We start from the raw sequence: 13,167 nt of genomic DNA, 5'->3' as shown, positions 1-13,167 counted from the left end.
AAAGTATTATGGACTTGATTGGGATCAGTACACCGGAGAGTGCTTCCATTGCTCCATTTATCTAGACTTTGTATCTATTAATGGCAGCACTAAACATCTTAGCTTTTTAAAAATGACAATATTATTGAAATTAAAGTCAATGAAAATCTTTGCTTTTTTATTTTCTATTTTTTGTTTGCTGCTAGGCTGTTGCTCTCTCCTTCTGAGGTTTGCACAGTTGCTTATTTGACTTAATCACAGGATCATTCTTTGATCCTCTTAACTCCAGCGCTGGAGTTTTCAAACCCAGCATAGTAGGATCCATTTGGGTGTACTTCTTTCATCTAGCACATCGGTTACCTTTGCAGTCTTCATGTCGTTGATAAATGAAGGGCGATTTTAGAGAAGTTCATGACAGGTAAAGACGAGGGCTACCTCTCCTTGGGGACAACTCTTTTCTAAATGTCATTACTGCTGGTCTTATAGCCCTCAGAATGACAGGCGTGACTGCCTTCATCTCTCCGTCTTCCATGACATTCATGCATGAGAAATTCTCACTGCTCTTCCCCAGTCAAGAGGTAGAAGACTTTGGGGAAATGCTGCTGACACTCTTTGTTTTAACCTGCAGTTAAGCCATAAATGGGCTGTTGGTGGTAATGGACATGACTGGAAGAAACTGTTTCTGCTCAGCTCACGCATCATGCTATAGGGCCGAGTTGGTCTAGAGGCAAATGGTGAGTGGGCCGGTGCAGTTACATCCTACAAAGGCCTAGATGGTAAGGACTGAGTGTGGTGGCATCATGGAAAAGAAAAACCCAGAGGTTGGGGCCTGGGTGCCCCTATCTTGCAGGAGTAGCATCAGTTTTCTCTGCTGTGTCCCCAAAACCATCATCATCATCGTTAACCCGACTACTTAGTTGTTTTTCAGTACTGTCTATTATAACTTATGGAAAAGCTAAAATTGGGTATGCAGCCAGTTGATCTTCCTGATGGTTAGCTCATGATATCTGTGAGAGTAGTTGAAACTAATCATCTATCACTATGGGTAATATTCCTAGGGTATTTGTTTGAACCCTTTGAAAAAATTGCAGTTTACAGGTCAAAACCAGTAGAGTATCAGCAATTTCATATGATTCAATCCATTATGTTACTTGGCATCTTTAGAGATCATATGGAATCATAGAGACAGAATCTTAGCATTGGCAGGGATTTTCAATAGTTATCTTCTGAAACACCACCAAACCTGCTTCTATTCATGTCTGACACTTGAAACTTCCTTTATTCTACTTATCATTCATCCTAGATGTGCTTGTTCCTTTATCTTTCATGCGTCACTTTATATTTTTTAAGGCTTTTTATTTTGAAAGAGCTACAGAGAAGGGTAGAGACACACACAGAGAAAAAGGTCTTCCATCTGTTGTTCACTCCCCCAAATAGTTGCAATGGCCAGAGCTGAGCCCATCTGAAGCCAGGAGCCAGGAGCTGCCTCTGGGCCTCCCACGCGGGTGGAGGGGCCCGAGGTCTTAGGCCATCTTTCGCTGCTTTCCCAGGCTGTAGCAGAGAGCTGGATCAGAAGTGGAGCAGCCAGGACTTGAACCAATGCCCATATGGGATGCTGGTGCTTCAGGCTGGGGCTTTAACCCACTGCGCCACAGTGCCAGCCCTGAATTATATTTTTTCTTAATATTTATTTTTATTTTGAAAGAGTTACAGAGAGGTAGAGACATACACACAGAGGACATATGTCACTTTAAAAAGTTATTTTAGTTATTAATTTGAGAGGCAGAGAGTCAGGTGGGGAGGAAGAGTAGGGAGAGGGAAGGAGTAAGAGAGAGAGAGAGAGAAACATTCCTGTCCACTGGTTTAACCATCCAGTGCCCCAAATGGTCTGGGCCACGCTGATCTGAACCTGGGGGCTGGGAACTCAATTCAGTTCTCCCACATGGGTGATAGGAACACATCTGCATTAGCAGGAAGTTAGAGTAAGAATTTGGAGCTGGGAATCCTATCCAGTTACTCTGATTATGTATGTGGTGTCTTAACTAGAATCTCAACCACAGGCATTTTAAGCATTTCAAGCCTTTTAAAATGCTTGAAGGTTACCCTCATGGCTTAGCTCCCCCTTGTTTAGGCTGCATAAAACGTTTGTGTTTCTGCATGCTGACATCCTTTGGAGACCACTCGTCATCCTGGTTACTCTCCTTTGGACTTGCCCCACATGGTAAATTTCCTCCTAACATACAGAACCGTGCTCAGAACCCAACCCAAACCCTACATTTGGCACACTCAGCAATGAGAAGAGGTAGGACTGCTCTACTGTTTTTATTTGGAAGAATTGGGGTTTGAGGGTATGGGATTATTCTTAAGTGCCAGAATTTATATTTGTCTCCTAAAATTAAATTTCACTTCTGTCTTGTCTCATCGTTTTGGACTCTAAGATCTAACAAATTAGCTATTCCTCTCAGCTTTGGTTTGTCGCAACATCCAGACAGCATGCCATGAATGCCCTCAGCCAAATCACTGATCGTAATGGGGAACAGACTAGGTTCTGCTATAAGGTGTTTCAAAGACACTGAAATCCATGGTCAATGTCCAGCAGGTGCCTGGGGAGGGGCTGACCTGGACTCAGGTGGAGGTTTCCATCAGTCTCTTCCCAAAGCAGTCTTGTCCCCAAGTCCTGCCCTGTCCCCAGTGGTTCTCTCCTGCTTACTGAGGCCAGGGTCTTCAGCCTGCAAGTCTCTCTGCCTCTGTTTTCTCTGCACAGTCCACTGCCTGTGAGGAGAGACCTTCACTTTGGCTGCCCTATGGTCTCTCACACATGATGGTGTTAATGCCCGATCATACCTGTGTTTCACAGAGGAAGTTGCTTACTAACCCAGAGAAATGACTCAGGAAAGGAACAATTTTATGTTTTAGTAGAAATGCACATTAAGCTACTTCTGTCTTTAAAATGCAAAGCTGAATGGGAGATTCTTTCCTCTCTTTGAAATTCTTGGTCACCATGTACAGACGCTGTCACTCAAGATCTCTTCCTTGTTGGGAGCCCCTCCCCTTCCACCTTCAGCACCTCCTTAGTTCTTGTAGAGACTTCGGGTGAAAGTTTCCATGACCTTCCGATTTTACATAATTACTCTTCTAAAAAGTCCTTGTGGCTTTGTAATGTCGGCACTTGGCACTTGCGGCAATTAGTGACATTTAATTTCTCTACTTCAGTATGGAAAAAAGAGATGATATATGTGGATTGTTCCCAGGGATAAAAGTTGCCCTGAAAGTGAATGAAATAAAAGTCTTGGCAGAGATAACTTTTTTTTTTTTCTTTTTGCCTGTGACTGACTGCCTTCCTCCTTGAATTACTTTCCCTGATTACTCAGTCTGGTTGAAGGAAGGAAGGACAGATAGCTAGAACACCATCTAGAGTGGGAGAGCAGAGTTTGAGAGGGGCGTGGCATTAGCTTAACGGACGGAAGCCTTCCCCTAGCTGGTTGCTGCACGTTGCATCTTCTTCTAAATGACTTCTATTCTCTGTATTAGTCATTCTAGTGACAGGCTTCATGATGGCCACAGCTGCTTACAAATGAATTTGCTTTCATAGCCATTTTCATTTTTTTCTGAGCTGCAAAAGCAGCCATCTCCATGGGGATTTTCCCAAAGGGTATAAAACAGTTTAGAGAGCCTTACGTAGACTGCATATATTTTACATATGATTTACAGTCTGTTCTAAGGCAGTTTCATCTTTATGTCTTATCTCCTGGAGATCTTTTTTTTTTTTTCTTGTTCCTGGGTGTACCCTGAGAACCTCTGTGCCATGGATGGACAGGCACAAGGAGGGTTAATGTAGCACAAGAGAGGGCAGAGAAGAAGGGTCAACAGGATGAGACGTCTTTTTGGGATCCAAAGTGGTTCCTGGATCCAGCTAAGGTAGTACTTTTCCAGGATGTGACCTCAGGTAGGGCACACTTTAGTTTCTTTGCCATACTTTTAAAATAATTATTTTTAAAAAGGTTTTGTAGTTGCATAAGCATTCTACAATGCTATTCTTGATTTCCTGCCTATCAGTCATCTAAGCCCATCTCCTATTCCCTACCATTGGTGAACTTCTGTGGAGCTGACCTTTAAGTCATAGTTGGGGATCTGTTCAAATCCAGAGCATACAGAGACGTTGCTTGGAAAGAGGTGGCCCCTTTTCTTTCCTGAGGCCCTGTTCCAGTGTATGCCTTATCTTCCAGCAGCCTGGGAACATCAGGCCCAGAAGAGGTGCCCAACTCCAAACCCAGCCAGGCTGTTGATTCTGGAGCTGGTCATGTGGTAGGGAACAGAGGGAGGTACTGTTGAACTTCTGTGTCTAAGGTTGACCAGAAGGCCCATCTTTTTAACTTTCTCATCACCCAAATGGAAAACATAGACCCAGCTTAGATTCCATTTTCCTTTCTTGCTAGTTCTGTTCTTCTCCGTTAAGATTTTTTTGAGCATTATTTTCGATAATTTATGTTGGAAAGCCATATAGATCCATTTTCTTTTTTTAAATGCAGATTTTCAAAAAATATTTTAACGTTGAATGTGCTTGAAAAAATTAACCTCCAAGATATTTCAATATCCTCCCACCCGACCCAGGCTAAGACTCAGTACTCCAGGCTGTTTCCTTCAGGGCTTCGTTCACCTGCTGTGGTGACATTCTTCCATGAGGGGAGGCCAGAAGCCCCTAGGTTTGTACTGGCTTTTCTGAGAAATGCAGTCCTAGAGTGTTAAAGACATACAAGACTTTTTTTTTTTTTTTTGAGAGTCCTCTTTCTCTTCAACTCCTTATGCCTAAAACAGAACTCATTTCCCACACTCCAAATCCATGCCTCACCCCAAGCAATGCTCCCAATTCTCATGGTGCCCTCATTCATCACCAAAGCCTGCTGAACCCTCTTCTTCCCTTTTCCTTCCCGTTGCCATGATCTCATTTATTCTCTTTGCCTGTGACTGATCTTTCTGCCTCCATCTCTTTCCCTCTAATCCATCCGCTCCACACTATTGCCAAGGCAATCTTCCTCAACACCATTTCTTCCACGTCATTCTGCCTGCCTGTGAGCCTCAATCTGTTCGATCAGTTGCAAGATCAAGTCCATTTTCCTTAGCTTCGAAACATGAGTCCTCCATACTCTGATTCTTCGGATCATGTCTCACTTCTTCCTTTTATGACCCATTTGTGTGCCTACATCCATTTGTTTGCGTTGCATGTTATTAGGAACCCAACATGTACCTGTTGGTGTTCTGGTTGTTTCTGAAAGGATGAACAGGAAAGCCCTTACAAACATTTTGTGGTCTTGGAAACTGGTGGTGCCAATTAGGATGCCTCTGTCTAAATCCCGACCCACTTTCCAATGCCTGTTTCACATTTTTGTCCTGCAGAAACCTTTTCTGAGTGTCCAGGGCCCTCCTCATGGCTCTATCAGCTTCATTGTCTGAATTCATCATTTGATATTTAGTATTTATCTATTTCTCATTCAGCAATCAGATACACTGAGCACCTGTTGTGCCAGGCACTGTAATGTGTATGTCCTCTCACAGCAGTGCATTTTTATAGCATACTAAAAACGACAACCACTGGCTTCTGTACTCAGCCCTTTCTAGGTGCAGGGACAGCTTAACACATGTTTACTAAATCCTGAAAACAGCCCGTGAAGTAAGCATTATTAGTATCCAGATTTTAAGATGGGGGCATCAAGGCAGAGATTCCTAGGGTCACACAATAGGAAGTAGCAGAGATGGGGACCAAATCTGGCCCTGAAATCTTTGATATTCACCTCTCTGCTTCACTGTCAGGTACCATATGAATGTGATATTTGTTGTTTGTATATATATAAGCATACCCCTGCCCCCCACATACACACACACGCATGTACACACACACACTCCTTTCCAGCTAAACTCTAAACTGTCAGAGGTTAGGGATGATGTCCAGTACTTACTTGTATCCCCACTACTTTATGCGTTATTTGCACATAGTAGGTAATTGAATTGTTTGCTTGGTAGATTATTATTGGATTATTGGATTTTTAGCAGCAAGTACTGTGCTTTGTGGCAGAAGGGGGAGGAACAGAATTTCAGAAAGTACTCAGACATTCTTGAACTCCTCGTTTCCAGTTCTCGCTGCAGGCTATGAAGATAGGCTTATACAAAACAACAGAGTGATGAAAAACTCTGGGAAGGGGGATGATGTTCTCTTCCCGAGAAGGAAAAAGAAATGCAAGCCACAGTATGGTTATGTGACTCCTCCCCTCCGCGATCCGTTCCCATTGCTCTTAATCACGTCCCCTTTTGCTTTTGCTCTGCAAAGCCAAAGTTGTGGCACGAGGATCTCAGGTTTGCATTCCTGGCCCAATATTTCTATTTAAGATTTTTATAGTTCACGGCTATGAGCATTTCACTTGAGTGGCAATACTGCAACTACATATGTAGCTTAATAAAACCTGATAAGTGTGTATTTGAATTTTAAAAACACAGGTAGAGGGTTATTTGCATTTTAAAAGGATTCTGCCCCTCACAAAAGGACCTACTGCAGGGTTCCATTAAATATCCAATTCCTGTTAGTACATTTATCATACAATTTAATTTCCCAAGATTTGATTTATATGCCTCTCTAGAGGGGGAGCTCTCAAGCTCCAGCAAACATGGAAATCACTTGGGTAACTGACTTAAAATTCAGATCTTGCCCCAACTCTGCTCCAAGATAGTTTTGGGGTAGGGCCCAGGATTGTAATTTAAAAAAAAAAAGATTTATTTACTTACTTACTTATTTGAAAGGCAGAGTGACACATAGAGAGGGAGAGACAGAGAGAGACGGATCTTCCACCCACTGGTTCACTACCCAGATGGCAGCAACAACCCGGGATGGGCTACGTTGAAGCCAGGGGCCAGGAACTCTAACATGGTCTCCCGCATAGGTGTCAGGGACCCAAACATTTGGGCCATCATCCACCACCTTAACCTGGTGTGCCACAGTGCCGGCCCTAGGATCTTCATTTTTAATGAACATCCCCAGGTGTTGGCGCTGGTGAAATGCACTTTGGGAAGTGTGTAAAATGAGATCCAACTGCAGGGGTTTCTCCAGGGCTCGAAAGTCCCTTTACTATTAAGTATCCTGCTTACTCTTCCTTTAGTAAATTAAAAAAATATTTATTGGGATCAAATAAAAACTCTTCCATCTCTTTTCTTCTCATACTTTGCTGTAGCTGCCAATCATCTTTAATTTCAGGTGTAAAATGTTTGCTTTATTTTTTTAACCCTTATTTTTCTCTTAGATGTCTCTTTCCATCTTTTCTCATTTGTTTTTAAAATAATTTTTTAATTATTTGTGTTTTAAATTTATTTGAAAAGTAGAGACAGATATAGACAGATCTCTCATCTGATGGTTCACTCTCCAAATGCTTGCCAGAGCTGGAGCTGGGCCAGTCCAAAGCCATGAGCTGGAAGCTCCATCCAGGTATTCCGCATGAGTGGCAGGGATGCAGAGATTTGAGCCATGACCTGCTGCCTCCAAGGGTGTGCATTAGCAGGAAGCGGGAATAGGGAGCAGAGCCAGGACTCGAACCTGCTGCTGTGATACGTGATGTAGGCATCCCAAAAGGGCATCCTAACTGCTGCACCAAATGCCCTGCCCTTTGTCCTCATTTCTTAAAGCTCTTTCAAACAGTTGTCTACTAAATTTATTTGTTCCTGTTCCTCTTTCCACATACCCCACCCATGGGCGCCAGTTCAAGTCCTGGCTGCTCCACTTCTGATCCAGCTCCCTGCTAATGTGTCTGTGAAGGCAGCAAAAGGTGGCCCAGGTGCTTGGGCCTCGGTCACCCACATGGGAGACGTGGGTGGAGTTCTGGGCTCCTGTCTTTGTCCTGGAGCCCTGGCCATTGTGGACATTTGTGAAATAGACTAGAGGATGGAAGATCTCTCTCTCTCTTCCTCCCCCTCTCTCCATGACTAACTCTGCCTTTCACATAAATAAGTAAATCTTTAAAGAATATATAAGGAATGGCTATTTCTGTGGAGGTTTCTCTTACTAGGGCCCTTCTTTTTCTCCCCTATCCTCTCTACTGCCCCTCGAAATGACCAAAAATTAATTTTTCAAACCAAACAAATCATGAGAATGACTTGCTTTGGCATCTTCTATTTTTCCTAGAATATTAATCCTAGACCTAGAGCAATGAATGCCAGGACTGTGCATTTAAAATATTACATTTTAATGAAGTTTGTTTAAAAAATAGACTCTGTGACATTTCCGGCACGTGTACCTATGTATTTAATATATCATTGATCTTCTAAAAGTCACTTGCTTGACCTATATTTTGGCTCTGATTACTTTTCTAAATCTCTAGTAATCTCTAAAAACATTTAGCGATTTCCATACTTTAGAGTTTTTTCTCCTTTGTTAATCTCCTATATCCCTGAATTTTGCTCCAAGTAAAGGTTCTGTGGGGTGATGTGGATTTTGTAAAATACCTCCAGTAATGACAGAGGCATTACAAGATCAAATAACTGGTGCACTTGGTTGTGGGTTGGAAACTGTTTCTTTTCGTATGTTTGTCTGAGCTTCCCTTGAAATAAGGAGCTTTTAATAGCCTCCCTTCCCTCCCTTAACAACAGAGCCAGAGATTCAGTTATTTGTTATTTGGGACTTTATGAACCTTCTTTAACCCATTCAGTGCTGGTATGGTGCTGCCTGAACAAGCATGGGGTGATCTCTAGGAAGACACAGTGTAGAGAAGTGAATGCCAAGTCGTTATCGTCGAGCTAAGACAAGAGCGATAGGAGAAATAGTTTTGAATTGTCTGAGAAACTCTTGCAAATAGGAACTTTTTTGGTATGTCCAATATGATTTGATTTTTATAGAAAAAACCCTATTAGATGACGAAGTCAGAAGGTAATCTTTCGGTGGTGGGATTGCAACCTGTTGTTTTTATGAATTTTCTCAAGCTTCTACAGTGACCATGTATTACTTGAATTTTTGTAAGTGTTTTAAAAGAAAGAAACCTGCTATGCCTGGCATCCTAATCTTTAACGGATCTACTACTGTGTGCAACAGCGGTAAAAAGAAAGTTCTCGTTAGTAGGCGCAGAGTAGGGCAGCAAACAGAAGCCAGCTTTCTGCCCGGCGACCAGAGGCCCAGAGGGCCAGTGTTTGCACATGTGTGTGCCCTGCCACTCCTCCTTGCACTCAGGACCCCAGACAGCAGGGAAGACTGCGTTGCGTGTGGGATTTTAACGTCTCTTCTTTGTTTTTCTCTTCCCCTTGCCCCCTCCTCTGCCCTTTCTCCCTCTGTTGCTTCCTCAAGGCCTCTCCCACCTCATGATGAGTGAACAAGGTAGGTGGTTTGTGCTCGTGGCCCTGCAGCTGCCTGAACCGCTTGCCTTCGCGTCTCTGGCTGGTCACTCGGAGCCTCTCGGTGGCTGGCAGGCTGTTCGCTGCCTGTCCCTTCTGCTGTGGGGCAGGCTGGCAGCCGGGCTGCCCTCCTGAGGGTACATGGGGGGAACATACTCCGGCGCATCTCTCCGGCTTTTCCATTCTCCACCATCATTTGTATCCTGGCGCTGGCCCTGCTGGGCTGCCTTGGAGAAGGAAGCATGAAACAAGGTGTGACACGTGCATCCTGGGGGTGAATGGAGCTCATTTCTGAGCACTGGAGCAGTAAACGTCCTCCTGCTCCACCCCAGGCCCCAGGCTGGACCCCAGCTCCAGGGAGAGGGTCTGCCTTTCTCCCTGAATTTCCCTAGGAGTAAAGGTTGGCCTTCTGTCTTCCCTTCCATCCCACTGCCCATCGTAATAATGCTTTGCCCTCCCTGGTCAAAGGAAAACTCGGGGGACTTTGACTGTTGTCAGTTTTATATTAAAGCAAAAACCACCCATAGAACATGCTAATATCCTCATGGCAGGATTCTAACTCATTATACACCCTGAAGAAAACTGCATATAAAGATCTGAAAATTCAGCATCTGCAACCTAAAATATTCAAATATGCAAGGAATGAACTGAGCAGGAAATTCAGCCCAGCGAAGCATAGGGTGGGCTGTGAATGAAGCCTTTTCCTCCTAAATAAAAATTTTCCACATTATCAGCCTAAATCAGGATTTGCGAACCGAGCCTACTTAAAATTGTCTTTTTCTTCACTGTTCGATTGCTACTATTGTGTTTCCTCTGAACCTTGCAGTGATTGCAAGATTGGGCTACCTACCTTGCCCTGTCACCAAAAGACTGTATTTTAATTTTTCTTGCCTATTTCTTTTCCAAATACACATAGGAATCAGTGCCTCTTTTAGAGGAGTGAAGAAAAGGAGAAGGAGGAGACCTTCCATATTTTCCAGTTTTTCTTGATCTTTTGAGGAAAGTAGAACAATAATGACAGCCTGCCTCCCTGCCCCTTCCATTGGATCCACCAGTTTTGCCATAAAGGGGAGTATGACCAGATGAAGGAAGCACCTGGGGCTGAGAGAAGTTTGTATATGGTACCCAGGTCGCTGTGGATCTGGGCGCTTGAGAGCATCCTGAATTGATAAGGCAGAAGCCTGATTTTCCAGTATAAGTTTGTCCTTCAGCCCTTAGGCAAGTTCTGAAATTCAGGAAATTTCAATGGAGGTTTGGCTTAGTAGAGGGTAGATACCAAGGACCAGAGCTGCCGGGAAGAGGTCAGGAAGAGGCTGGGACAAATCCTGTCTTTTCTCCTTGTAACTGATGAGGGAAGCAGGTGCTAACAGGAATTATGAAGTGCATGAGTAGGATATGTCCTTGATGTTGACCTAGTGTCTTGGTAGGTTGAGAGAATTAAACATAAACATAGCTCTCTGAAGTGAGAGGAATCAAACTCTGAATTATTAGAGCTTTATGGCCCAACTTTGGTGTCAGGTGACACCAGATCAAGCAGGCCATGAGCCTTGATGACAGAAATTCCTCCTGTATTACCTGGCCACATGCTCTCAGCTGTCCTTCAGTGGTTCTCCTAGCTTTTAGAGAGACTTGGAGGACTAAATTGCACCCAATGGCTGACGCCATAGAGCAAAGTGTGGCAGAAGGCCTAGGTTGATGGGGATTTCCTTGATCTTGATTTAGCAAGCTTATTTCAGACACAGATGAGGCTCAGGCTGCAAGGTTGGAAGGCTAAATCTCAACATTGGTGTGAAAGGTGTTGGGAGCACCTGTGCTCTGCACCTGACCCAATACTTCCTTGCATGTAAGTGGAGTATTCAATCACAGTTGTGCCCTGGGGGAGTAGGTCAGCTACCTCCTTGAAAGGAAAGGGATAGTGACAGACGGGAATGTTGTAAATTCCTCTTTAGCACGGTTTCCAAGAAAGGGTGCAAAATTCTTCTGGGTGATTGGTGCCACTAAGATTTTATATTGCAACTTGCAGCTTAGTCTGCTTTTACGAAGGTCCTTTGACTGCATTTCTCTTCCTCTCATTCTTTTCCATTTTCCACACCCTTCTCTGTTCTTGGTTATGAGATGACTGCCTAGAGGAACCAGTAGACTTGTTCCCACTGGTATTTGTTGCCTTCTCCTTATTCCTTCCACATGAAAGAATGAGGCTTCTGTCTGGTTCCCACTGAATTTCCAGAATTTGTTTTTGATGCCCATAAATGTGTGAAAATATTTATGTATGTTGTATGTTCACCACTTATACGTGTAGGTGACACTGTTGGCCCGCACGTCTTATATTCATGTTGGGAACCTCAGGAGAACCTAGCTTCCTGGCGACTTTCTGTAACCATTTTTAGATCGGCTAAATGCATGCAGTTTCACTGATGTGTGCCTGTGCAGTGCTTCTGCATGCTAACTTTGCCGTGTGTCCGGAGGTGGGACTGAGCCAAAGCAAATGGGACAAAGGTTAAACATGAAGCTGATGGAAGCCTTGCTGGTCATTGTGTTGACTGCTCATTGAGGCTTCCATCGCGAGCTGGTTTTGTGCTGTCTCTCAGGATGTTGCCATGCTGCCGCCTTTGCTTTGTGAGTTTCTGTGGTGTGTGTTGCCTCTGTGTGTGTGTCCGCAGTGTGCTGATATTTTCCTCTCCTTTCTTTCGCTTGCTCTGCCTCCATGGTGGATACCATGCTTCCTCTACTTAATTGGACCTCCTACTTCATTTCTGTAGGTAGAAGTAAAGGTAGAGACCACTTTATTTTTATCACTATACCTATCAACCTGCCTCCTGAATTATTCATGTACCCAAAGGGAATTGTTGATTCTGATGAATATGGTCCAGATGATAAGTTAATGCACTTAACAACAACTAAAAAGGAAAAAAGGAAAAGGAAAAATCCAACACTATCGTTTCCTTTCAGTGTACCTCATGTTCTGAGAGTGTTCGGGATGGGTCTGAGTTGGTCTACCTCCCTGTAACTCCATTATGAGACAGAGGCATGTGTTCATGCTGTTGCTGGAAATGGTTCTGTGGTGTGGGGAAGCTGCATTTTACTTGGGTGTAGGGTATCAAAGATTGCCTCCTAGCAAATTGATTGAACAAGGGCAGTGTGAAATGATATATGGTCATTGCTATTACTTGAGAATAACTGAGTTTGGGGATAATAATGGTGGGGGAAGGATTGGTGAATTGTTTAAAATTCTATTTAATGTGGAATTTGAGAGCTATTTATTTATTGCTCTTTATCCTTTATTGCATTTCCAAGATGGGTGGGAGTCAGTTTTCTAACTGGGGTGATGGGAAGGACTGGGGAGATATTGAAGTGTGTGGGAAGGGAAATGCATGAAAATGCAGGGAGGAAGTACTGACATGAGACTTAAACTTCCAGGTAGGCAAGGGAAAAGGAGAGACACGGAGTGGGTGAGCTGGCTCTGATGCTCTGACATGCCTCTCAAAGCTTCACACCTTTGTGTAGCTCAGCTCACTCATCCGTTCCTAATCAAAGTTGTCAGATTCTCAGCCTGAGGAACCTGGTGTGCTGGCTCCAATTGGATTATCTCTCCAAGAGTGAAGGGAGAGGTTAATTGATAAATTATAAATATGTATCTGTTTCCAGTCCTTCCCTCTTCTTCCCTAAGTGTCCAGGCCATCTCTTGGTGAAGCCATTGCTGCTACTCCCTTCAGAGGCAGACAAATAACAGAAATGGGGATCCAGGCATGAGGATCTTGGAGAAGGAAGGGCTTGACACGTTACTGAAAATGCTGATCTGATGCCTAGGCTGTGGACTGACCACCTCCC

General features: G+C 43.8%; 1 protein-coding gene across 4 annotated transcripts in view; it reads left to right on the top strand.

Annotated features, from left to right (window-relative positions):
• Positions 1-13,167, top strand: part of NRXN3 (neurexin 3) — a 1,693,693-nt gene that overhangs the window by 47,811 nt on the left and 1,632,715 nt on the right. For 2 of the 4 annotated variants that reach the window (XM_062181847.1, XM_062181846.1), the window contains exons 3-4: positions 9,293-9,326; positions 9,732-9,739. In XM_062181847.1, the coding sequence (XP_062037831.1) occupies positions 9,293-9,326; positions 9,732-9,739 (42 nt within the window). The remainder of the gene's footprint in view (positions 1-9,292; positions 9,327-9,731; positions 9,740-13,167) is intronic. The other 2 variants (XM_062181845.1, XM_062181844.1) reach the window with 1 other exon arrangement.

Source organism: Lepus europaeus, chromosome 22 (genome assembly GCF_033115175.1).
Source record: "Lepus europaeus isolate LE1 chromosome 22, mLepTim1.pri, whole genome shotgun sequence".
Taxonomy (NCBI): domain Eukaryota; kingdom Metazoa; phylum Chordata; class Mammalia; order Lagomorpha; family Leporidae; genus Lepus; species Lepus europaeus.
This window is presented reverse-complemented; position numbering and strand designations above follow the sequence as displayed.